This window comes from Cervus canadensis, chromosome 32, assembly GCF_019320065.1.
Source record: "Cervus canadensis isolate Bull #8, Minnesota chromosome 32, ASM1932006v1, whole genome shotgun sequence".
Taxonomy (NCBI): domain Eukaryota; kingdom Metazoa; phylum Chordata; class Mammalia; order Artiodactyla; family Cervidae; genus Cervus; species Cervus canadensis.
The window spans coordinates 29,536,835-29,562,432 of record NC_057417.1 but is presented as its reverse complement, the minus strand read 5'-3'; the positions used below and the strand labels follow the sequence as shown (position 1 = coordinate 29,562,432).

General features: G+C 49.7%; 2 protein-coding genes across 6 annotated transcripts; both read left to right on the top strand.

The window, feature by feature from the left end:
- The first annotated feature begins 2,211 nt into the window (after window positions 1–2,211).
- On the top strand, window positions 2,212–25,045 carry AGFG2 (ArfGAP with FG repeats 2). 4 transcript variants are annotated; one of them, XM_043456109.1, is made up of 13 exons: window positions 2,212–2,589; window positions 10,460–10,553; window positions 11,368–11,483; window positions 12,592–12,745; window positions 13,330–13,489; window positions 14,139–14,264; window positions 14,918–14,950; window positions 21,516–21,636; window positions 21,825–21,907; window positions 22,094–22,174; window positions 22,979–23,107; window positions 23,443–23,528; window positions 23,889–25,045. In XM_043456109.1, exons 1-13 carry the CDS (start codon window positions 2,378–2,380, stop codon window positions 23,946–23,948), a joined length of 1,455 nt encoding a protein of 484 aa, XP_043312044.1. In that variant the 5' UTR covers window positions 2,212–2,377; the 3' UTR covers window positions 23,949–25,045. The 4 variants fall into 4 exon arrangements, with proteins under 4 accessions (XP_043312044.1, XP_043312047.1, XP_043312043.1 ...); XM_043456112.1 differs by lacking the exon at window positions 14,918–14,950; XM_043456108.1 differs by lacking the exon at window positions 23,443–23,528.
- LOC122433311 (putative ankyrin repeat domain-containing protein 19) lies at window positions 14,959–17,917 on the top strand. Of its 2 annotated transcripts, XM_043456114.1 has the most exons (2): window positions 14,961–16,385; window positions 16,593–17,917. In XM_043456114.1, the coding sequence occupies exons 1-2, from the start codon at window positions 16,204–16,206 to the stop codon at window positions 17,413–17,415; spliced, it is 1,005 nt and encodes a 334-aa protein (XP_043312049.1). In that variant the 5' UTR covers window positions 14,961–16,203; the 3' UTR covers window positions 17,416–17,917. The 2 variants fall into 2 exon arrangements, with proteins under 2 accessions (XP_043312048.1, XP_043312049.1); XM_043456113.1 differs by having other exon boundaries at window positions 14,959–17,917.
- Window positions 25,046–25,598: the final 553 nt, after the last annotated feature.

Here is a 25,598-nt window from a genome sequence, read left to right as displayed (position 1 = left end):
CAGAATGATTGTTTTTTTTTAAGTGAACATCAGATCATGTCTTGCCCCTCCTACAATCCTTCCAATGGCTTCCATGGCAGAAACCGTGGTTTTATCCTAACGTCCTTTCTCCCCAACCACTTCAATAACAGAATCTCTGAAGTTTAGGAGCGCACACAGAAGCCCAAAATAAAGAACACATTTTCCAGACCCCTCCCTGCACTTAGCTGTGGTCACAGGACTGAGTTCTGACCAGGGAGAGACAAATAGGTTGTGTGTTTGTCCTTAAAAAAGCAGCCTCTTCTTGCTGCTCTAACAGGCATGATGGCTGAAGCTGGAATAGACCACAAGGTGAACTTGGGAGGGGAGGCAATGGCACTGTGAAGAAACAAGATACAAGGAGTATGGGTCCCTGGCACAGTGGAGCAACCCATCAGCTCTGGAATGCCTACCTGCACTTTTACATGAGAGAGAAACAAATTTCATCTTGTTTAAGCTCTGATTATTTGAGGTACCGGAGAAGGAAATGGCAACCCACTCCAGCATTCTTGCCTGGAGAATTCCATGGACGCAAGGGCCTGATGGGCTGCGGTCCATGGGGTCGCAAAGAGTTGGACACAACTGAGCAACTAACACACACACACACACACACACACACACACACACACACACACATGAGGTATTCTGTCATAGTAGGACCTAATTCTAACTAATACAGCTTCCCATCATACTTAGAATAAAATCCCAAATTCCTTACTGAATGAAATCTGAAGCATTTAACGCCATCAGGTCCCACTCCAGCATTACCTGCCCCCTATTCCTCACCACACTCCAGGCACCCTGCATTTTCCTTTCTTTATAAAAATAGTATAGAGGTCACATATGCCCTTTTTCCCCCTTATTTTACTTTTAAAAATTTCTTTATTTATGGCTGCTCTGGGTCTTCCTTGCTAGTGCAGGCTTTCTCTAGTTGTGGCAGCTGCAACTACTCTCTAGTTGCAGTGAACTGGCTTCTCATTGCCCTGGCCTCTCTTGTTGCAGAGAACCGGCTCTAGGTGCAAGGACTCTAAAGCCTGGTCTCAGTAGTTTTGGCACAAGACCTTAGTTGTTCCTCATCATCTGGGATCTTCCCAGAACAGGGGTTGAACCTGCATCCCCTGCAGATGTATTCCTTGGACTACCAGGGAAGTCCCTCTGCTTTCTTTTTTTGCTGCTTTCACACACCAAGCTTCCTCATGCTTTAGGGCCTTCGCACTTGCTTTTCCTTCTGCCTGGGTTGCTCCATTTCATAACTTCTTGCTACTCAGGTCTTAGCTTAAACATCACTTGTCAGAGATGGTTCCCTAACCAATCTAAAATACCCAACAAGTCACTCTCTTTTACAATACCTTGATTCTCTCCAATCATCAGAGCTGATGATTCTTTGTTTATTGTCTGCCTCCTCTACTAGAATGTAAGCTTCATGAGGATAGGAATTTTGATTGGTTGGTTTACTGCTGTACCCCAGTATCTACAACAGTGCTTTAACCTAGTAGACTACTCAGTATTTGCCAAATGAACACTCAAAATACTGTTTCACGGATAGAGTTGCGGTAAAATGTAGGGTTTCCAAAGTCAGACGTCCCAGATCAGAAATCAGTCGTGTGACCTATACCAAGGGGTGCACTAAGACTATCCAAAAAATAAGATTTCCTACATCAGAGTAGGATTTTAAAGAGAAAAAAAGCGTTGATAAAGCAATTGCTCTCCTCCTTTCCTTTGAGCGTTCCCTTGTTTTCTACCATCTCTTGCCCTCTCATTTGGCCTCTTCCTTTCGGTTTTGCGTTCCTCCAGGCAGTCTAGCTGAAATGAGTCCTTTGAAATTTAGCGGGAATTAACATCATGTGTCAGGAGGGCCACAGTTGCGCAAGCGCGGGACACCACTCTTTCTCGCGCGCTATCTTTGCAGTTTCTACAGCCAGTCAGAGTTAGCGTTGGGGCCAGAGTTCCTAGGACTCACCAATCGTGTGTGGGAGGCGGGGCGCCCTGGAGGCAGTGGCGAGAGGGGGCGGGAACAAGGAGAGAGCACGCAAGGTTCCCGGGGCCAGGGTCTCTGCAGGCCAATCCGAGAGGCCGGAGGTCTGAAGGCAGTGGGGCGTGGCGTTGGTGGCTCCCGCAACTCGAGGCCGTCCAAAGCCGAGCCAATCAGAGTGAGGAGGTGGAGGCGACTAGCCAATCAGCGTGCAGAACAGGCGAAGCAGGGGGGGCGGGCTGAGGATCCTTGCACGGATGCCGCCGGCTCCCTAGGTTCTGTCAAGGGAGCCTGGCGTGCGGAGGCGACTGAGGAGGCGGGAAGGCGGCAGTGGTTGAAGGGGCGATTGCTGACTTGCGGGGAGGAGGTCTGAGGGGTTGAGCAGCCATGGTGATGGCGGCGAAGAAGGGCCCAGGGCCGGGTGGCGGGGTCAAGGCGGAGGCGGAGGCGGCCTCGGAGGTGTGGTGTCGCCGGGTGCGGGAGCTGGGCGGCTGCAGCCAGGCTGGGAACCGCCACTGCTTCGAGTGCGCCCAGCGCGGGGTCACCTACGTGGATATCACCGTGGGCAGCTTCGTCTGCACCACCTGCTCCGGCCTCTTGTGAGTGGACCGGCGCGCGGGGAACAGTGGGGGGAGGACCGGGAAAGGAGCGGTGGAGAGTCGGCGTTGGGGACACCGGGACTCAGGGCGAAGGGCCAGAGCCGAGGTCGGGCGGGGGCGGCGGGGTGGCCTGAGACACGACCGATGTGCCGAGAGGGTCGTCTGCTGCAGAGGCGTCACGGGGAAGGGAAAGGATCAGGGGCGACAAGACATGATTAGAGTCGCGATGCAAAGGAAAGGAAAGACAGCGTGAGAACTGCAGAAACTCCCTAAAGGAGGGGGAGCGATCCGAAAGTGGGGAGAATTGAAGGAAACTGGGGTGGGGGTGGGAGGGTCAGAGAATGACAAACACCCCAAGGGAACTTCGTGTAGGTGGAGGGCAAACAGGACAGACTCAGGTTGACAGCAGAGTGATAATGTCAGGTAAAGGGCCATGTTCTAGTGTTCAGGAACAGATCCTAATCTTTCAGGACTTTGGAGTGCTACCCAGAGGGAAATTTCTTACAAATCTGAGAGATGGATGCTGATAGGTTGCCCTCTTTAGAGAACTTAACTTTTCCAGAGGTTTGGGGATCTGGATGAGCCATCCTAACTGTAATAATTTACACTTTCAAGCTCCTTGTTTCCACGGCTGACTCCTGGTAGTAGCATCTAGCAACCCTTCTAGATTGGGGGGGGGGGGCTCCCCTTGTATAATCTGCAACGCTACCCTTGGCACCGTATTTGGTCACACTTGAGCTAATTTAGAGCCACAGTGCTAGCCCAGATTTCTGGTTACATGGTGAAGTTCTTTTCCCCCTTAGGGAATTATTATTATTAGATGCATGTCTAAAATTTGATACCAAGCCTGTATGTCTTTAACAAGGGATTTATTTTTACTTTTTTAGTATTAATACATTGCTTTGGTTGGTTTTGATTTTAACTAGGAGTGCTTTCCTTGTTTCTTCTTTCACCTTTAGGAGCCAAGAAGGAGGCAGTCTTGTTCTTGGGTGACAGATGGGAGGACAGAAGCAAAGAGAGGTTTAGTAACTTATCCAATGCCAGACGGGGGTTGCTGTTTTCAGCATTTGTTGCTATTAGTTATGATCACGGCAGACCAGAAATGAGGATCCAGGTCCCCTCCTGCAGTTTAGGATTATTTCTCTATTTGGTTTTTACCTCCTTTGCCAAACTTTTATGTTTTGATCAACTTTACTTGTGAGGATAGAACTGACTTTGGTGTAAGTAAAAGTTTTGTGGCTCTTGGGACAGTGGTTTAGAACGCAAACTGGAGTTTGTCAAAAGTTGATATAGAGGCTCAAATGGAGTAGAAGAATGGAGACCGAAGACTGGGACAAGTATTTTGAGGAGAATAGGAGCAAAGTTTAGGACTATTTATAGGGTAAAGTAGAAAGAGCATATTCCTGAAGATCCTGTTATGAAAAGGCAAATCCAATTACAGACTCAGTAGAGAAATAAAAGGAAGCAGGGGGATAAAACTGATGGCATATCACAGTCTAGGTCCTAGGAAGAAAATGTCAGCAACAGCGTCAATTCATTGCCATGGTTAGCTACCATGGCATGAAACCTCAAACACTGAATAAAGGGCAAGTACTGACATCATTATTTTCTAGACCTTGGTTTAAAGTATCCCATAGACAACATTTCCCTTCTATAATGAATATCCCTCAACCAGGACAGATGGAGGGCCAAGGGATCTGGCTCACATTTACAACCTGGTTTCTTTTGCTGGAAAATTTAACTCTTTAAATGTCATTGTACAATTTACAGAACTTTACCACTTCCTCCTGTGGTCACTGTTGATCTCACTGGTGAAAAGTCGAACACCTGTGATCTGGACAGACACTGGGTGACGATGACCTAAGGACTGGTTAATGTAACAGAGAGGCCTGTCTCTTATCTGCAGCATGTGTATGTCCAGCTAGGGGCTTAGCTCCTCAGGAACTTAAGTTCCTATAGGATCAATGGTGGGAGTCTCCCAGCGCACCCCCCCTTTTTTTTTTAGTTTCAAAACAATTTAGAAAGGACATTTTTGCTTAGTATTTTGGTAAAGCATTATGAGATTCACTTGCAGTGATTCTCAAGGTGGTAGACTTTAGGGAACACATTTTGGTGGCTGGGAAATGAGAAGTTAGGCCAATCCTTTGTTATCAGGAAGTGAGGAGAGAGTGAAAGGTCAAGAAGCTGGACCAATAAATGAAGCTCAACTGTGATGGCATGTTGAGATTATAGAGAGAAATACAAAAGAAACTCCACAATAAAGCTGTAGTTGCCCTGGCTGTGACCATCAGACTGGGTTCTGATGGTACTTTTCCTTTGCCAATTGGAGTTGTAATTAGCATAGAGTAGGGCAAAGCGTGGAAAGCTTTCAAAGGGATCTTCACAAAGTATTACCTGTGTCCCTTGATGTTCTTTGGGAAGGGCTGGGAGCTGGCAGGTGGGCCACAGGTAGAATGTGAGGTGGGGCTTGCTGGCTGCAGTGTTAAGGAGGGGGCACACAGTCCAGCAGATGCTGAAGAGGCATGTCTCCATGGTGATCCACACACCAGTTAACATCTTAAATCCACATGGCTGACTGCCTACAGATTAGGATTTTGTAGTGGTAGGAAGTGAAATCGTAGTAGTAGGCCAGTAGCTTGCACATGCAGTCAGTCAGTAAGTCAGTCAACAAACATTTGTTGAGTGTCTCTGAAGCCTCAGATACCAGTTTAGGCACTGGAGATATGGTAATGAACAAAACTGACAAAGTCCCATCTTCAAGGTAGCCTGAATCCTAGTGGAGGCCGTGGCCTTAAATAAATCATCAAATATATAAATGCAGGTATTGATAAGCACTATGAAGTAAACTAAAGCTCAGCATGGGCTAGAGACTGATGGAAGTTCATATTGCGGTGTCATAATGAAAAGAGAAGAAAGATTCTTTCTTAAAGACGATATTGACATATACTTTAATATAGGTAGAGAAAGGAGACAGCAGGATTGGCTTTCTTCTGAAAGCTAGTTTTCTGTTGAGTGTGTTAGAAATATATCAACCACTTAGGGGGATGGAGTGTTCTGGGGGCAGAAAGCAGAACTGCCAGGGTTCCCATCTGGCCTGATTGACTGATATAACAAAGTTGACAGTTGCAGCCAAAGTTGAATCTCCCAAGATCTGAAGAAAAATTGAGATTCTAATGGTGGTGGGTGGGTATGACTATGCTTTCCTGTCTGCATGTGCGAGCTCATTCTTGCTGTCTTTTTAAATGAGACATTTTTTTCTCATCTCTAGCAGAAACCCACAGTGTTGGGTGTGGGGGCCTGAGAGAGAGGCTGCTAGCTTCTCCCGTTGCTAAATTTACATACATGCTGCCACAATTGTAGGTCCCAAATTTGACCTACTTTTATTCATTTGGTTTTCTTCCAATACCTAATTTCCTTAACCTGGATATAGATCCTTTTAATCTCCCCAATCTGTTCATGCGCTTGCCTGTTTAGTTATATTTCTAACTCATATACTAGAAGATGAGTCTGCCATTTGAAGCTCAGGAGGGATAAAAATTGTCCCTGAAAAGGATTTCTTTCCAGAGCAGTGCCTCAGTGCTCTCTCTTGTTCTTGCTTGCCTCAATGGATAAAAATGGATAAACCACTTTTTTGAAAAAGGAAATAGATGGCGAGGCCTGAGATCTCATTGGCATCTAGGCTAGGCGCTGTCTTTGACACCCAGTTTTTTCAGCCAAGTACGTGACATGCTTCCTTGACCTGTCTGTCTGGGTCTATCCTTCAATCCATCACCCTTCAGGTCTCAGTAGTGGATATTTGTGTCTCCTCTTTCTTTATATCTTTACTCTGACAATGGGACTAAGTCAGGACTCAGATGGACAGAGCTCTGGACTGGGTGTCAAGAGATGAGCTTGACAGATCTTTCTTTGTGATAAGTTGCTACCCTCCTGGTGCCTTAGTTTCCCTGTCTGCATCATTAGCAGCTGTTCCTAACTGAAACACTTTTATCTCCTTGGAAGGAAAGGTATAATATGCTGTTCAATAATTCAGTGCTTTTCCATCTGTCGGGGTTGGAGAGGTGGACATGTGCCTGTATGCCCTGCCCTTACTTTAGTCCTGTCCCTCCATCCCCTTGCACCTCACCTTTCATATTCACTTCTGCTGGGCAAGATGGACAGAGTCTCTAAAATTACAGATTTAGGCACTTTATCACAGAGGGCCCTTGGAGAACCTGAAAAGCTCCTAAGAAAATAATAAATTACCAAAGGGATGAGAAGAAAGCAAGGGATGGGAAAGGTCTGAGATTGAGCCTAAAGAGGAAAGTAGCTGCTAATATCAGATTCAGTGTGTCTCTATATGAAGGCAGCTGTTTATTATTGTCACTGAGGAAGAGCTTCGGGAAATGGGTCAAAGCAGGGAAATTTCGATTAGTAAGAAATTCCCTAAAATTAGTGAAATTGACCCCAGTACAGGGTAGTAAGGGAGCCTTCCTAAATAGGGACTCTTCTTGGTAATGTTTGGGTCCAAGATAAAAGCAAACCTGATTTAGCTGAACCCAGCTCAGAGGCAGAGAAATGGAATCCCAGGGGCAAAGAAACACAGTCTAGGGTAGATTAATTTGAACACAAATATTCAGAGGTAAGGAATTCCCAAGTTCAAATCTGGCACAAATGAAGGAACTTGGGTGCTGGGTGGAACTGTTTTTTTCCACTGTCGACCTGGCAGAACTTTCTTATTTGAGTAGCTGAGCAGGTTTGAGGCTTTTATGAAGCAAGATAGGAGCAAAATACGGGCCAGTTTGAGGGTGATGACCACAGAGAAACAAAAGTTGTGGTATTTGCAGAAATAGTAGTATGCTTAACAGAAGCCAAAGGAAGAGAGAGAGGCAAAGAGAGAGAGGATTGGACAGACTAGGATCTCTGCAAATCACTTCATTTGCCAAGTTATTCCGAGTACTTCAGAGAGTGATTCAGAGTACTCCAAAGGCCGTTTAGGTGCCCTGTGAAAAAGAAACTGAAGTAGAAAAAGGCTGAAGGCTTGAGCCCTAGTAATGTACTTGCTTTCAATTAGAAAAAGTTGCCCTATTCTGGGCAAATACCTTTATGTATTTCCCCAGCTCCTCCTGGTTAGAAATAACAGAATATATTTGTTGTGATAACCAAAGAAAAGGGCAGTGCCTCCTTTGGGCTCTCACTTCTTCTTTTGGGGAGAACCCGAGAGTTATGTTGGGGAGACCGGCTGCAAGTTGGAGAGTCAGGTGTGTTTAATTCCAGGCCAGTGCTTCCCATCTGGCCCCAGTGCATGACCCTGGTATGTATCCAGTAACACACAACACTCCTAGATCATTTGCTTTCAGCTCCCAAGGGGAGAGGGGCTCTCATTTCTAACTTGCTTCTCTCAGCCAGCAATGACCTCTCTGTGATTCAGAGACAAATGCTCTGACTCATAGGCTGTGTAACTAGGCCCTCTTCCTGGGCTGCAGAGTGTTACCTTGTAGACTCTCCCTGCCCCCAAACCGTGGCTCTGGTTATACATAATCCAGTCTACAGACATCAAGGTCAGAGCAGTGCTTTTTGTACTGTGGTATGGAAACATCCTGTTCCATCAGATTCGTTAGGCCCAAAGCACCTAAATCACTTCTTTTCTCTGCTTTGCCTTTATCCTATCTCCACCCTGTCCCTGCTCCCCCCCTCCCCCCCCACCCCTCCAGTCCAAGCTCAGCCATAGGAAGTTCTGCTCTAAGCATCTCCTCTAGATTGATGAGTGGGTCAAGTTCCTCACCCCCCACCCAAGGAAGCACACCTCCCTGTTTACACTTTGCTAACAGTTCCTGGTTGTCCTTTCAGGAAATGTCAATGACCTTTTTTGTGATAGGCTTAGAATCTGTTTTTCTAGTGTAAACATAATCCATTTTACTTTTCTCATGATCATTTGTCTTCCTGCTGCATCCTGGTGCCACACGCTCCCTGATCTGACTATGTGTGCCTGCTGCACTGGGAAGCACCCTCGTCCAGGCTCCCCTGGCTCCTTCTTGGAAACAAGTGACTGGTGATCAAGGACTAAGTCCTGTAATTTTTGTATCCCCCACAGTGCCTTCCACAATGCCTCGTATTTTATTTAGCAGAGTAAATATTTGTTAGTGGGAGGTGGCAGGGCAGCCCAGGCTCATAGGAACAGAGGGCTCTGTCTACTCTGCTGAGACCTCAGAAAGGCCTGGCACTCCCGGGGCAAGGGCACAGTGGTTAAGGTGAGAAAGGGCCAAGGAAAGAGTATCAAAGCAGGAGGTCCGGACTTTGGAACAAACAGAACCAAGCCACTGGTGAGAAGCTGAGGAGGAAAAACTGGAATCTCTCTGAAATGCAATCAGAAGACAGTCTTCAGGTCAAAGCAAGTTTAAGAGCTATTGTTTGACAGAGTTACAAAGCCTGGCTCTTGGTTTTTCCTGCTCTCGCCTTTCCTCAGGGCATCTATCCTCTTTGATATTGCTTATCTTTTAAAGGGTTATTTTGAGAACCATCCAAGTCTAGTAGCAGAATTGCTGAAAATGCCCCCAGTTGTAGCCTCCAGCGTCCTTCTGTCCTTGGTTAGAATCCCATTAACGGTAACCTCTCGTCCAGAAGAGCAGCTGCCCTTCACCGTTCACCTCGTTACTCTGTCCCCTGTCTGCTCTCCTGCCAGGGCTGCCTTCACTTACACTAACCCACACGCTCCCCGGATCACCTTTGTTCAGGGTGTGCACCTGGGAGCTCCTGTGCTTTCTCCACCTTTCCCTAAGATTTCTATCTGGTCAATTCTGTTTACTTTCCTGAGGGCATCAGTCAAGACCCTATGCTAGAGTTACTTTTATTTTCACATCTTGCTTTGCCCATTATTTCCAGGGAGTGAAAACCCAGAGGCCTCTCAGTTGGGACTGTCCTTCTCGCATGCACCCGTGGTCTTTCACTCCTGGCCCCAAGGTCCAGTTTATTTGTTTTGGTTCAGCTACTAGTGTTTTGATCTGTCGTGGGTGGTAGATTTAGATTAGAGCAAAACTGAAGGTAAGGAGACGGGAACCTCTGAAACCATGCCTGGCCTAGCCCCAGGTTCCCGTTAGAACACTCTGGAGGGGAGCTGAGTGGGAGGAAGGAAGCCGGCTTGGCTGTAGTCTCCACGGGGCATCTGTGGGCAGAGCTGGACTCCCAGGGAGTTAACAGAATGAAAACACAGGGCTGGCACAAAAGCATCCTTACAGGGTATATGTTCCTGACTCCTGCCCGTCTCGTAGCTCACAGCTGAGCCTTACTCTTGCTTCGTTTAAAGATCTAGAAGTGAGAGGAAAGTCTGGAGTACTTCTCTTCCCAGAAATCACTTCCTAAAAAAGGGACCCCCTCTCCATCCCTCCACCAGACAGCCTCCTTGCGTAGAGGAGAGGAGCAGCAGCCAGCCTAGGGACTCTTTTTGTCTCCAAATTTTATCTGTGTTGGTATTATCAGGAATAGTCAGAGGCCTTCATTTTTGCCTTCCCTCCTGCTTGAAAGATTAGTGTCTCCATGGATTCTGGGACCCTGAGCATGTGTTGTAGGCCTCAAACAATGATGAAGCAGGAGATAGGAAATGGTCACACACCTGAGTTCCCTGAAGTACCCCTCAGCCTGAACATTCAGCTGCCGGGGTCTGAGCCAAGAAGAGGCGGCTCTGGATGGACAGCCTCTACCTTCTTCTTGGGAATGACCGGGGTTCCCTGTCTCTCAGGAGAAGCCTCCAAAACATTCTGGTCTCCTTTCTTTCCTTGAATTAAGAAGGAGCTTCAGTCAGAGAGTTTGATTTACATGTGATTTTATCCTCTCTCCCTCCCTTTCCTCCCACAGTGCTAACGGCATTCTACTTCTCCTTTGTTCTAATCTCTCACAGGAGAGGCCTGAACCCCCCTCACCGGGTCAAGTCCATCTCCATGACAACGTTCACCGAGCCGGAAGTGCTCTTCCTGCAGTCCCGCGGAAACGAGGTGAGCCACCACCGCCAGGAGGGGTCCAGGCCGTGCTTGCCCTGTCAGCGGGGTTTTGCCTCAGATCACAGGAAAGCCCCTACAGTTTTCTGTTCGAGTTTCTCTTATTTGTTAGTATGAAAGGTATCTTACCTTATGTACATGTGTACATTTATGGAATCTTAGTTACACAAATTGGGGTTTGTCTGGGCCCATTGTTGGAAGAATCAGGGGAAGGAGCAGTCTCTGCTGGGGTGACCCTTGAGGGAGAGATGCTCCACAGTGATGCGTGTTCAGAGTTGACCGAGCGGCCCCTCTGAGCAGGAGCTCCTGGAGCTAGCTGTGCTGACGTAAGCAACTGGGTTTAAGCCCATGTCTTTACTTGAGAGTAAGTTAAACCCCTTCTCCAGCTAAATCTGCTGGTGGGAAGATTCCAACCTTGGTGCCAGCAGTACTCCTTTGAGGGGCTCACTTGGAAAGTGCAAACAAGAGCCTCTAGAGGGTGTTCTGGAAGCCACAGCTCTGAAAATTGCTCCTGACCCCACCCCCATCCAAATTTAGTTTCCCTTAATTCTCATGACCCCGGACTGTCTCTCACAAGACTTGTCACAGTGTGTCATTATAAATGTATCTGTATTTATCTAAGGACACCATTTCCCCATTAGATTATCAACTCTGTGAGGACAGAGATCATGTTTGTTTTGTAGTTGTACCCAGATCCTCATGTTGCATCCATGCTCAATAAATGTTTATTGATGGATGAGTTCGAAATGGTATGATTCCCATCTCATACTCTCTGCCCCAACTTCTCTGTCACTTGACTTCATCCCTTTAGGTTTGCAGGAAGATCTGGCTGGGTCTTTTTGATGCTCGGACATCTTTAATACCAGATTCCAGGGATCCTCAGAAGGTGAAGGAATTTCTCCAGGAAAAATATGAAAAGAAGAGATGGTAAGGAGGAGGAAAGAGATTACTCTGGAGACACATGTCCAAGACACTTCATCTGTGGTCCACTTTCCAGAGCTGAATTGGGGCTTCTTTCAAAGGCTAGACGAGGGTTGAGTCTGTTCCACTCAGATTCAGTTAGGGCTGAATTCTGACTTCTAAATAATAAAGGTACAAGAAAAGGACAATTTGCTCTTGGTCACTGACCCTGCAGATTTGATATCCCCCTCCTTTGGGGAGACAGAAGACTGTGTGGAGGGGAGAGCTAGGCTCCCCAACTATGAAGTGTGGACTAGTTTTTAGAGCTCAGATGATCTCACAGAGAGAGGTGGCTAAGAGCACATGGCCTCTAGATTTACTAGAGGAAATTTACTAGGGGAAGGAATTTATTAGATTTACTAGAGATTTACTAGGGGAAGCAGCATCTCTGTTCTCTCTTGCCTTTTCTTCCCCCACATGCTACTTCTTGTTCCATATCTGGGGGGTGTGCATGGTTGGGGATAACTGTAGGGTGAAGAAGAGAATGCAGAGAGCGAGGAGATTGGTGTGGGTACAACAGCATTTTGTAGTTCCTCCTGGGAGTGTCCTTGGGATAAAAAAGATACATCCCAAGTAGAGACCACATCCATTGGAGTGGAAGGGAATTTTATCAGAAGTCCAGGAGCCAGCAGGGTAAATCCTGAGTGCTTAGAAGATGTAGTGGCAGAGAAAGAGGAACCTGAAGACACGCCCAGGAAGTAAAAGGGGGCCCTTGAGTAGGAAGCTGGAAAATAGGATCACCTGTTGGTCAGCCTGATTGCAAGTTGTTATTATTTGAAACCCAGATGGTTCATGTGTCAGAAAGAGGAGGGAGAGCTGTGGGGAAGACTGGCACAAGCCAAAGCAAACTGAACAACATCCCTGCAGGAAAAAATGATCATCTGGGAGTAAAGGAGAAACTCAAGTTAGGTGGAACTCTCCTACATCGCTGCTTCCTTTAGTTCAAAAAAGAGAATCAGTAGGGAAAATAAGAAAGGACTTTGCTGAAACCTGTGTTCTCAAGCAGTTAAGCTGAGCAAGGTCCAAAGTTTCAAGGTTTCACCCCTCCTCTCTGCCTAACTATTCTTTTTCCAAGGTATGTCCCCCCAGACCAAGTCAAGGGGCCCACTTACACCAAAGGCAGCACCTCCACCCCTGTCCAGGGCTCCATCCCAGAAGGCAAGCCCCCCCGGACACTTTTGGGGGATCCTGTGCCGTCTCTCTCGGCTGCTGCCTCCAGCTCCAGCCAGGTAACTCTCAGATCTGCCCTTGACATTATTATGGGATTTGGGAGACAGGGGTGTCAGTTTCCTAAATCAAATCCCCTGGACTTAGCAGATGATCATCCAGGAGGTGTAAATGGGTTCTCAGCCCTGCTGTGACCTAGGTCTTGCATTTCTCACCTTGGACTTGTGTATTTTGGAAGAAAGAACCCAACAGGAAGTGGTATTTAGGGAAGTCAGAGTATCAACTTCAAACCTGACCACTCCTCCAAAGAAAAACAGGGGCCAGGACACTGGTTCAAGCACCTGTGAAAAACGAGGAGGTAACAGCTCCAGGGGGTGCTGCTGGGCGCCGTCCCTGTGTATCGGGGTTACCTTGACGCACACGCTCTAAAGTGTGCGGTTCTGGGAGCGGCTGTCCTGGGACGACAAAGGAATTAGGTATGAGAAGGGCTGAGGCAACCCTTCTTCCCAGGAACCCTCTTGGTTGAGGGCAGTTTCTCCCTCTGTTCTCTCTCCACTTGCCTATCTGGGGGCAGCCAGGGGAGCCATGCAGGGGCCTGGGTCATGACTGGGATCCAGGTGCTATATGTACTGCCTTCTCCTCCAAGCCTGTCAGCCAGCCTCGGACGTCCCAGCCCCGGAGCTCTCAACCTCCTCCCCCTTCCTCGGTCAAGAAAGCCAGTACTGATCTGCTGGCTGACATCGGCGGAGACCCCTTTGCTGCTCCCCAGGTGGCACCAGCTTTTGCTGCATTCCCAGCCTTTGGGGGTAAGTGGGATTTGGGACGAGAACTTTTGTCCCCATCAAACACGGAATTTCACTTAGCTCCAGCTCTGCACAGAAGTGAACGCGATGGTGATTCTGAAGCATCACAGCCTGGAGAGTGAGGGTCAGATGAGTACAGACACAATTACATTAGGGAGTCTGAGCAAAAGCATGACAGCGGGGGGCTTCTAGCCCTTCCTTTTAGATCACTGGGAAGAGCCTTTTTCTTACTTTCTCTCCAGTAAAATGGAGCAAGGGAATTGTGACAGGTTCCATTTCCCCTGCCCTCTTCCCAAAGATCAGCAGTAGCCAACAGAGGGTGGAACCAAGTGGTTATCTAGTTTCCCTTTTTCTTTTTTAAAGCCCTTTCCTGTAACAAAATTTTTTTCACACTATTCCACCCAAACTAGACCCTGACAAAAATGTTAATGCCTCATGGAGTAAGGATAAAAAGCAGGGAGTAAACTTGGAGACTCTGAGAGCCCCTTTCCCTCTGTATGGGTCTGGCTGTCTGCCTCAGGCTCCTGCCAACTCCCTCTGAAGAGGGCCCTGTGGGGAGGCAGATGTCTCATTGAGTGGCTCTTGGCCACTGTATGATACAGATTACATATATTTTATATAAACATAACCTTCATATTCTCTCCACCTACAGGCCAAACGCCTTCCCATGGGAGCTTTGCCAACTTTGATGCTTTCGGTAGTGGCCCCGGCTCTTCTGCATTTGGAAGCATTCCTCCAGCTGGCCAAGCCCCATTCCAGGCCCAGCCGGCGCCCCCAGGTAAGTGCTGCCCCTCCGGCTTCCTTTCTTTCTGGCAACTGCATTCCACTGTCCACCTCCATACATCATCCTTCATTCACATCCACACCAGCCCAGAGAACCACACTAAGAGAGGAAGCTCCAGGAAAGGATGAGAGGAATCTGATGAGGTTCTTGTCAGGGAGAAGGGGCTCTATTGTTCTTTTTTTTCTTTTTCATGTAAGGAAAATGGCTAAAACCTCAGCAGGAGTTGTGCGGGCTGTGCAGTAGGAGGTTGCTACCTGGCAAGTAAGGGAGACTGAGACTAGAAAACTTGAGAATGAGGATCTGAGAATGGACATGACCTTTCCCCTAGAGGGCCCCCAGAGCAAGGGCTGGAGCAGTGTCCAAGGTAGCCTCCAGAAGACCTCACCCATCCTCTTAGAGCAGAAGCCTGTCAACTCTGTGGTGTTGCTCTTGTGCGAATGAAGGAGAGTCTAAAGGCCCTTCAAGCACCCCATTGCTCCCAGATGACCGTCCCTGGAGCTTTCGGGCGGCCCTCTCCCTTTGGCCATCCTGCACGCCGGAGGGCAGTCGGGAGCACTGTGAGGACAGACATCTGGGGACAGCCAGTGACTGACTCTCTCTCTCCTCCCCACCTACCTGCCCTTCCCCTTCCCCACCCTCGCTGCCAGCCAGTCGGATGCTAACTGGAAGTCACAGCTTTGGTAAGTTACTCCTCCGACCCCACAGCCGACCCAAGGCAGGAGACTGTCTCAGACCCTCTGACCCTCAAGCTTTGAGGTCTGGGAGGAGCCCCTCAAATTTACCCTTTTTACAGGGGAGGCAGCTAGCAGTTTCCCTAGTCATTCAGTTCACAGAGAGGCACAGTCCAGCTCACAGCACAGATTTCTGACTCTGCTCTGCCCACAGCCCTCGCCACCTCCCACCATGAACTGGTTGATTTTTTGTTTTGAATTAAATTTTTTGAATGGAACAAGAGAAGACATTTTATATTGACAGGAGTTAAAATTCACAACAAAATTCTTACATTGTGAACTTAAAGTAACTGATGAGATAGCCTAAAAATCCATAAATCAAAAACTACTAGAATGAAAATCTGATAAACTAACAGAGATTATAATAGGTTCTCTCCTAAAATTAACTGATGGAATAGACGGACAAAGAAAGAAGGAAGGAAGTTGACCATCTGAGTAACACTTTAACAAGTTTGACCTAAGAAATACAAGTAGAACTTTATAACAAAAATAAATATATACTATTTTCAAACATATAACCCTTTTATAATTTGACAGTATATATTAAAAAAGTAAAAGAATATATATATAATTTGACCATACACTGGGAAACAAAATCTCCATAAATTCTAACAAGGAGAAATTGCATAAGTCAGAGTATTTTATATGGCAAAAGATGACCTAAACAAAGATGTCCTAAAAAAGGTCCCAAAACAATGTTTTGTGTCCTTAAAGGCATGAAGCAGATAAGGAGAAGATACATATTTACAACATGGAAACAGACAAAAAGCCAATAACCATAATGTGCCTTTAAAAATTCCTTTTAATAAGGAAGAATAGAATGATCAAGGGATAGAAGCAGATAATACCCAGCAAAAAACATGAATATGTCCTCAACCTAACTAATCAGAGAAAATACAATTATAAGAACTACATTAACACAGTTTTTAAAGATTAATAATTGCCAGTACTGTGTGGGGAAATAGGTATGCTATTGTTAAGAATATAAACCGGGACGCTCCCTGCGCGCCGCCGACGCTCTCAGATGCCCGGCGTAAGTTCTCCGCCTGGCGCCTGCGCCACGTTCTGCGAGAGGCCATGGAGCCGGTTCTGGACCGCCCCGCGCGGCCGACGGAAAGCTGCCTGAGGCGGGGCGCCGTCAGGGCGGAGGCGAGCGGGCGTCTCCCGGGCCGCTGCTCTGGGGCTGCGCAGCGGCGAGCGGGATGGCGGGTGTGCCTGTGGTTCCACTCCGTGGCTGTGGGCAGGTCGGTTTCGGCAGCTTCCGGCGCGCGGGGGCGTCGCCGCCACTTCCTCAGCGCCCCCCGCTGCCCCCCGTCCTCGAAGCCGCTGTGCGCGCGGGCTCCGGTGACGCGGAGAGACCGGGAGACGGGCTGCTGGAGCTCAGGAGTAAGAAGGGCAGCTCGCCCTTCGGCTCCTCCATCATCCCGGGGAGAGACGGCAGTCATAGAATCAACTTTCAGCCCGGGTACCGCATCCGAGACAAGGACCTCGGAAAGATCCACAGAGCTGCCAGCGTAGGCAACGTAGCTAAAGTGCAGCAGGTCCTGTTGCTCGGGAAGAGTGGCCTGAATGACAAGGACAAGATGAACAGGACTGCGCTCCACTTGGCCTGTGCCAATGGCCATCCCGCGGTGGTGGCCCTCCTCCTGGAGAGAAGATGCCGGCTTAACCTCTGTGACAGTGAGAACAGGACCGCGCTGATGAAGGCCGTAGAATGCCAAGAGGAGGAGTGCGCGACTCTCCTGCTGGAGCACGGCGCCGACCCAAACCTCACGGACGCCAATGGCAACACCGCGCTCCACCACGCTGTCTTTTGCCAGAATATATCACTCGCAGCAAAGCTGCTTTCCTATCACGCCAATATAGAAGCCAAGAACGAGGATGACCTCACACCACTATTATTGGCCATAAGTGAAAGGAAACAGCAAATGGTGGAATTTTTAGTAAAGAAAGAAGCAAATGTACACGCGGTTGATAAGATGAAAAGAACCGCCCTCATCCTTGCTGTCAGTTACGAGTCTATGAGTGTCGTCAGCCTTCTCCTGCAGCGAGGTGCTGACGTCTTTTCTCAAGATGTCTTTGGACGGACTGCAGAAGAATATGCTGCTCTGAGTGGTTTTAATATCATTTGCCAACTGATCTCTGAATATAAAGAAAAGAGGCCGAAAACTCCTCCCGAAAAGAGCAACCCAGTGGATACGAGTTCTGAAGAAGACTCTTTAAGCAGGTTTTCCAACAAACCTGGTGCTGACTCATGGCCTCCGTCAGATGATGAAGTCTTAGATTTTGCGACCAAGACTGATCATCTTCCAGCAGAGCTGGGAGCTGCGTGTTCAGTGTCTGCACCTGGATGCAACATATCAAGTTCTTCAACGGGAGTTGTTATCAATGAAAGGATGGCAAAGGAAGTGTGAGAAACTAGAGAAAGAGAACAAGAAGTTGGAGCAAGAAGTAGTGAAACTCAAAAGTCATATGGAACTGAAGATGATAGAACACACTCAAGTTGAGCAGTATAAACGGGAGATTGAAGAAAGAGTGAGACAGGACCTCGTAGAGAAATGGAAAGAAGTCAACCTATTTTTGCAGACACGAGCAGCATGTCAAGAAATCTCAGAGCAGTTCCACAAGGCGCATATTGCTTCCATAAGAAGTCAGATGGAACTCAGAATTAAAGACTTGGAATCTGAACTATCCAGGACGGAAACTTTACAAGATTATAAGAAAGCAGAGATGGAAAAATATAAGAAACTCTACTTAGAGGAACTAAAAGTTAGAAAGTCATTGGAAAATGAACTAGACATGAATAATGAGAGGCTGGCAGAGATGAGCACCGAACTTGAGGTGGAGAAACAGCAGAACAGATCTTTACTCAGCACTCTCAGCAGCAGATGTGGCGGGAGCTGGACAGGAGTATAACTAGAGAACTAGAAGAAGGTGCTGCTGAATTTGTATCTGAATTCTCTAGAGTGTCCTCTGTATTATCTACAGGCAGATCAAATCTATATCAGGACCTACCTGTGAGACATCAAAATAATATATACAGATTTTGAAGGAAAAAAATATATGATTTGAAAACTCAATAGTAAAAATTTCCCTACTGGACTGTTTCCATGAGATTTTAGTTGTTTCCCATTAAAAATGATGAGAAAATCTTTATTAAAGGAAAATATTTTTGTATTGTGAAAAAAAAAAAAAAAGAATATAAACCAGTACCAGAATATACAATTTAGCAAGAGGAAAGTATTTCCAGGCATGGTACCTCAAAGGAAACAGCCTATTACAAGATGGTTATAAACGGGTCGTCCAGAAATGCCTTCCTAGCACAACTGATTACTTTAAAGAGAGAGCTTAGGGGACTTCCCCTAGCGGGCCAGAGGTTAAGAATCCGCACTTCCCACTGCAGGAGCATACGTTCGATCCCTGATTAGGTAACTAAGATCGTGGGTACCTCTAGGTGTGGCAAAAAAAAAAAAAGAGAGCGTATTAAAGGGGCTCTTTTAAAAGAGAGAGTGAGAGAATAAAGGTGTCAGCCCTGGAGCCATCGCAGGCTGAACCTGGGATGGACTTTTGGTTCAGTGTCTGCTCATCTCAAGAAGCAGACAGCTTCCGCCCGACCCCGAGCCCGCCAGCCCCGATGGTGCCCGGAGAGCACCCGGCTATCATCTCCTCGAGGAAAGATAGCTCTCCGTTTGCAGTCGAGGAAGCTGGCTCACCAGGCTGGTGCCTTGGCCCAAATCAAATGGCTGCTCAGGGGCGGATCCAAGCAACTTCTCAGCCCACCACGGTCACGGTCACGAAGGGGTTTCTGTGAGGGTGACACGAGGAGCCACTAAGGTTCGGGGGAGACGTGGGCGTCTCTCCTGACGTGTCGGGTTATATTTTTGTGTTTCTGAGGGGGAGGAGAAGGGGAGGTTTCTAAAAGTGCGGTTTCCTCTGAAACTGTGAGGAGGCAAGTCTACATACCCAGCCGCGCAGAGCGAGGCTCTGGCGGTGGATAAGGTGCCCACCAGCAAGCGCGCAGGTATCACCCGAGCCCCGGCCGCTCTGCCCTCTAGCGGCCGCCGGGAGGCACGCAGCTCCGGCTCCCGCCGCGAAGACGGAAGGCCAGGTCCTCATCGCGAGGAGCACCCCAACCCGAGGGCCCAGAGCGGCGCTGAAGGGTCGGGCCCCAGGGAGGACAGAGAGCCGCGTCCGCTCGGCAGGTCCACGTACCTCGAGTCCGTCGGGCAAAGGAAGGGCCTGGAGTCTGCGAAGCGACGATCCAACCGTCGCCCCGCTGGTTTTGCAGTTGTCCTCACGGCCTACGGCCTCCGGCCTCCTGGTGGGAGAGGACTTAAGACCAGTGTGCCGTTACAGCCCAGCGCGTGTCCCTCGGGAAAGCCCGGGGTGGGGAGGGAGAGGGCTGAGGCGAGCCCTGTCCCCTGAGTGCCGACCCTCAGGAAGCAGCCTGTCCCCGGATCCTCGCGGCAGGCAGCCAGGCCTGGGCACCTGACTTCCCCGCTGGATTCTCTGCTCCTCCACGTTAGGCCGTCCCATCAGGTGTGCCCAGCACCAGGAAGGTGTCCTTACCAGGGGGGTCTGGACAAACGCGGCAGCCTCACGCTTTGGAAAAGGAAGCGCAGGGAGGTCCACAGTACAGTTCTGAGGCGCTCAGAAGAACCCCAAAGTTCACTGACAAGAAACCAGGGCTAAGGTCTGAGGGGGCCAGAGCGCAACCACATAAATCTGAGAAGCTCCTTGGCCCTGCCGTTTCCTTCCTAGCCCTGAATGTTAACTTTTCCTTTCCCTTTTTTTTTGGGTGGGGGGGCGGCGGGGCAAGGCTTTCTATACTTTTACGGCGTGTGGGCCCCACGTATGGACGTCTCACGTGTGGACGTCTTCACGTTGTTGACGTCTCCACGTTTTTGTCTTCACGTCATTGCAGCCTGGGGGGGCTTACGTGATAGACGTCTTCACGCTCCTGTGGCACGTGCTGGCTTACGTGGTTGACGTTTTCACGTTGTTGTGGTGCCTGCGGGCCTTGTGCTGTAGTGTGGGGATCGCGTTTGCGTCAACTGCATTGGGAGACGAGAGTCTTAATCTCCGGCCACCAGGAAACTCACTCCTGTCCCTCTTTTTCCTCTTGTATCTGAGGAAGTATTTTCCCTTGTGAAGGTTACCCCTCGCCCCCTTCCTGCCTTCTGCAAGGTTTTGTCCCGTGAACTTTCCTATCAGTTTCACCTCCACTTTCTCCACCTCTGCTGGCATGTTCCTTTTTCCCCACAAATACATTTCAAGTCTCCCATCCTACAGAATGTTTCTGCAGCCTGACCCACGCTGGTCTCTTGTCTCATCTCCTCTCCACAGCCCTGCTTCTGGGAAAAGGAGGGAGCCGCCTTCACTTACTCATTTTTATTGTCATGTTTTCTTTCTTTTTTTACTACACATTTTATGACATAATATACATACTGTTCTGCACTTTGATTTTTCTTTAGCTAAACAGTACTGTTAGATTTTTTTTTTAGTATATGTGCTGCAGAAGCGAGCACTGTTAGATTTTTTAAAATCAGTACATTAACAGCTTCCTCCTCCTTTTTTATAGCTGCACCACTGTCCAATTTATGTCTATACCATAATTTATCTACTCAGTCTCCTGTTAGTGAATATTTAGGATGATCCAGTATTTTGCTATTAAACAGCACTGCAGTTAATAATTTTTTGGGGGGAGGCATTGGTTAAGTTATATCTGAAAGGAAATTTCCTGGCAGTGGAATTGGTCTAGTGGGGATCCAGTTGATACAGAAGTAAAATATATCACTACAAACATGTCAGGTGCTGGGAAGCAAAAGGACAAGGTTCTAGGAGAGAAAAGCCAGAATCAAATATTGGGGTCAGGAACGCCCGTGGAAGACATAGTTCACTGGCCCATGGGCAGTGCATCCCAGCTGTGATCTGAGGTCGTGGCATCAGGGAGGTCTCTCCAGAGGGGAGGAGGTGGCTGGCTGGGTGTGGGAGGATTCTGGGGAGGCTGGAAACCAATGCTCAGCACCTCCAATGCCATCTGCATGTTCCCTGAGTCTCCCAAGTGACCCTGAACCTTTCTGCTCTTCACAGTGCCTCCCCCACCCCCACCTGCCCCTACATACGATTTATCCATAAATGGAAATGCTGCTTTAGGGAAAAGACGAAACTTTTCCGTCTCTTAAGGAAAAAAATGGGAAGTGTAAGCCAAAGTAGAGCAGGAGGGACAGTGACCTGGACGAGGAAGAACTGCTTCTCTTCCAGAGGTGGCAGTTTCCAGCATTTGGGAGACTAAGAAGGGCTGGGTATCACGTTGCCTAGAATCCTCAGTGGGAGACAAGCCCTCCAGAACTGGGCGATCAGGGGAAGAACTGGCTGGCTCAGAGGACCCTGTTGGTGCCATTCATGCCATCCCTCCCCTCCCCGTCCACTGCACCCCACCCCCATCCCTCCTCTTGGCCGTTCCCTCCTGTCTCACACCAGCACGCCCTGTTTTACTCCTCTTCCTGCCCAGGGAGCAGCCAGGGGACTCCATTTGGTGCCTCTCCTCTCGCACCTGCTAGTCAGCCCAACAGCCTCGCAGATGTGGGCAGCCTCCTGGGGCCTGGGGCATCAGCTGGAGGCATCCCCAGCAGGTAGGTCCACACGTCGGGGAGCTCGCCCTTGGGCAGGAAAGCCAGCTAAGAAATCCTGGCCTTGGTTATCCCAGCCTGCTCAGCTCCTCCTGTCTGGCAGGATGGGGTCTGCACCTCCTGGTCCCTTGCCCAGCCCACCTCCTCGGTGCTGGGTGATGTGCGTGCTGACTTCTCTCCCTGTGTCACAGCATCTTCGGGATGGCCGGCCAGGTCCCCACGCTCCAGTCAGCCACCACTGGTGGAGGCGGCAGCCCAGGGCTAGCTTTTGGAGGTGAGTCTTTCGTGTAGGGACCCGAGGAGGGGATCTAAGGCCAAGAGGAAATTGAGGACTCTAGAGGGAGGGGGTGGGGAGAGTTGCACACTGGGATTTAGAGGAATGCTCAGTTACGATGTTAACCAAATGAGAAAAAAATAACCAGCTCTTCCTCCCACCTCTACCCCATTCCACCCTGAGCAGCCTTCAACCCTTTCACCACACCTGCTGCTCACGCCCAGCTGCCTTCCACCAACCCTTTCCAGCCCAATGGCTTGGCCACAGGTAAGCCTCCCAGACTATCCCCTGATGCTAGCTAGCACTCTCCAGTCACCAGCCCAGGCCAGACCGGTTTAACTTCCAAGCCACCTAGTGGGCAAAAACTGGAGACACCCAGGTCACGGAATTTCAGAGTTAGAAAAAACAGCCTGCCTCTTCCCTGATCCGGTTCCGAATGGTTGGCGCTGACTGGTAGTGGTGGGGGTGCTTTTTCCTCCAACCCTGTCTCCCTCTGGCCGTCCAGCCTCCTCCCTTCTGCGTCCCACCTGAAACCATGGCTCTGTTCCCTGCCCTCCTCAGCCGGAGTTTTCTCTCTCCAAACTCAGGCTCTTGTGCCTCCTCCTCCTTTTTTTTTTTTTCCTGGTTGTTCTCAAAAAAAACTTTGAAGCCAGGGAGAGAACAATACTCCCTGCTAAGCTGACCCACGTGGCAGGCCCAGCGCTTAGGGCTCTGCACCGTTATTTCATGTTTGCAGCAGTCATGCCGAGGAGATAGGCATGGTCCCCATTTCAGAGATGAGAGTAACTTGCTGTGGTTTGTGCAGTATAAGAGATGCGGAAAGCGGACCCCAGTTCCGTGTTGTGCCTGTGCTCATAACTAGCCTGTTCTCTGACCCACAGGCCCCAAGAGGGCAGGTTTGGCAGGGTGCAGGGATGCTGAAGGGTTTTGTGCTCCTTCCGGGTACTTCCACTAGGTACCTCTGGGTAGGGAAACACTAGCTTCCATTTCCCTATCTTGGAGGGATTAGGAAGACCTGTTCTCCAGCCTACCTTCCAGAACCTCGCCTATCTCACGTCCCTCCTTCCACAGGGCCGGGCTTTGGGATGAGCGGTGCTGGGCCAGGCTTCCCCCAGACAGTGCCACCCACCGGGGCTTTCGCCAGCCCCTTCCCACCACCGCTCTTCCCCGCACAGACCTCGATGACTCAGCAGCAGAATGGTAAGGGGTTCAGACCAAGCCCTCCTTTCTAACCCCATTCCCACCCTCAGGGTCTGGGCGGGTCTGTGACTGTGTGAATATCAGAAACATGTATTAGGGAGCCAGGTGTCTGAGCTAGTTCCCTTTTGGACCAGCAGGGGGAGCCCAGGGAAGCAACAGACATGCTTGTGTCCTCTGATTGTTCCACATGTTTATTCCCCACTTTGGAGAGGACCCGGCTGGGCCCCTGCCTTGGGTTGTGTCTGGGCCTGCCGGGCAGGGAGACAGGCGAGCTGGGCAGCACCCACCTGAGCGGCAGGACTCCCGTCAGCTGAATTTTTGCTCTTGCCTCCCAGGCTATTCCTTCGGAGACTTGGGATCCGCCCAGCTGGGGCAGGGGCCACTGAGTCAGCCAGCTGGCATCTCCACCAACCCCTTCGTGGTGAGCGCACCAGAGCAGGGCCCGGGCCTGATTAGGGCGCTTGGCCTTTCCCTCTGGGGGCTGGGGACGGAATCCTTCCAGGAGAAGAGGGCAGTGTGGGACAGGACGCATGCTCGTTCCTGGTGAGACTCTGCTTGGCTCAGCCAGGGATGAGTGGGCTAGTGACGAGGCGTCGGCTCTCCTCGGCCCTGACTTCATCCACCCTCCCCATGCCCTCTGCTGGCCTCCTAGCGCCCTCATTTGCCCTCTTCCCTCCACACAGTCATTTTGAAGGAGAAAGGAATCCTGGGCCACACGTCCTCTGTGGCCTCCAGCTCTTCCTCCCTAATTTAACAATTTGCGGTTGTTCTTTCTCTCCAGACTGGATCCTCATCAAGCCCATTTGCCGCCAAACCTCCGACCACCAACCCATTCTTGTAGCACTGTGTCCTGGGGGGCCTGCTCTCCGGGGCCCCTCTACTTCCTGGAGCTCTGAGGACCACTTGCCTGTGGCATTTCTGCGGGTCTGAGACCAGATGGGTCTTGTTTTGCAGGGTAGGGGGCTGAGGGTGGCGGAGCCGCTAATGCTTTGCTTGGGGCTTGCAGATAAAAGGACAGCTTCCCAGGTCAGCTGCCCCCCAGGTCTCCTTCCTTTCCTTCTCCAGCCCCCACCCAGGCGGGGGGGGAGGGGAGCCCAAGAGGCAAGATGACAGAGCCAGGCCTAGAGGAGCTGTGGTGTTTTATTTTTCAAATTATTAACGATGATGACAGTAGTCCTCCCCTCCTGCCCTTAGCGCTCCCTTCACTCTGAACCCTATCAGGGGAGGAAGCCGTGGGCATAGGCTGACCAGTACTCCCCGTGGGAACAACTCCCCAATGCCCAGCTTGCTGATTCTGTTCTCCTCGTGGTCGGAAGCACTGTGGGGAAAGCAGGGCAAAGGTGCGGGGTGAGGCGCAGAATGGTGATCAGACAGGCTGAGGAGGCCCTGGGGGGCCAGAGTGCCCTGGCTCAGGCCAGCAGCCCTTTCTCCATGTTCTCGCTTCCCCAGCTTCCTGCCACATCCTGGGCACTTAGGATGAATCATTTCACCTACAGACTTACACATGCCCAACTGCCGTCAAGCACTTTAGTTAGCTGTGGTGTCATGTTTGGATACCAGTGTTTTATATTTATACATAGAGAGAATTTTCTAATATAGCCTATTATCTATCTATCTATATATGCACACACACATATCCACACGCAGCCATTCTCCCCTCCCAGACAGCTCTTCCAGGCGAGAATGGGATGAACCCCTATCGGGGCCTCGACTGCAAAGCCGGCCCTCAAGGGGGTGCAGGAGGGAGCCACATGTCCCAACCACCCCAGGGCCTGAGCTTTTTCAGGAAAAGGCTTTGGGCAATTGGCTGGGGTTTTTTTTTTTTTCTTTCCTTTTTTTCCCCATGTGCCTCCCTCCCCCTTCCCTGCCCCCCAAATCTCTGCACCAAAGCTGTTGCGGGCAATGTTGGGAAAGAACTGCATTAAAAAAAAAAAAATGGCTCTCGTAGTCTTGCTTTGGGCCAGCCTCAGGGTCCACGTGTCAGTCAACGTGACTGCCTGGGTTGGTGACGATGCTGCTGTTGGCCAAGGACACGGCCAGCCCCTGCCTGAACTGCAGTCCAGTTTTAGCAATGGAGGGAGCTGGAGGGGGTGGGGGGTGGTCATCAAAATCCAGCACTTCCGGGTTGGGGGCATCCTCAGACCCTACCCAGACCCTCACCACCTGAGGATGTTTTGTCAATAGTCACATGTCTGGGCTGTTTGTGTGATGACAAGACAGATGGCTTGGGTTAAACACCGCAGCTGGTGAAGGAGAGGCCCAGGACTGGGTGCAGCTCCCCACCCACCCCACCCACTGCCCAGGAACCCTGACCCTTCAGCTGCCCTTTCTTGGGATTTCTCTGGGTCTTTCCACTCAATGACCTTTAACAACCTGGCAGCCAGGAGAGGTGGGGACAGTGTTATCACTGATTTACTTTGAGGATATTTTTTTGTAAATACCTTAAGCTGCTGCTCTTCGCCCAGCCAGGTGTGGCCTTCCCACCTCCCCA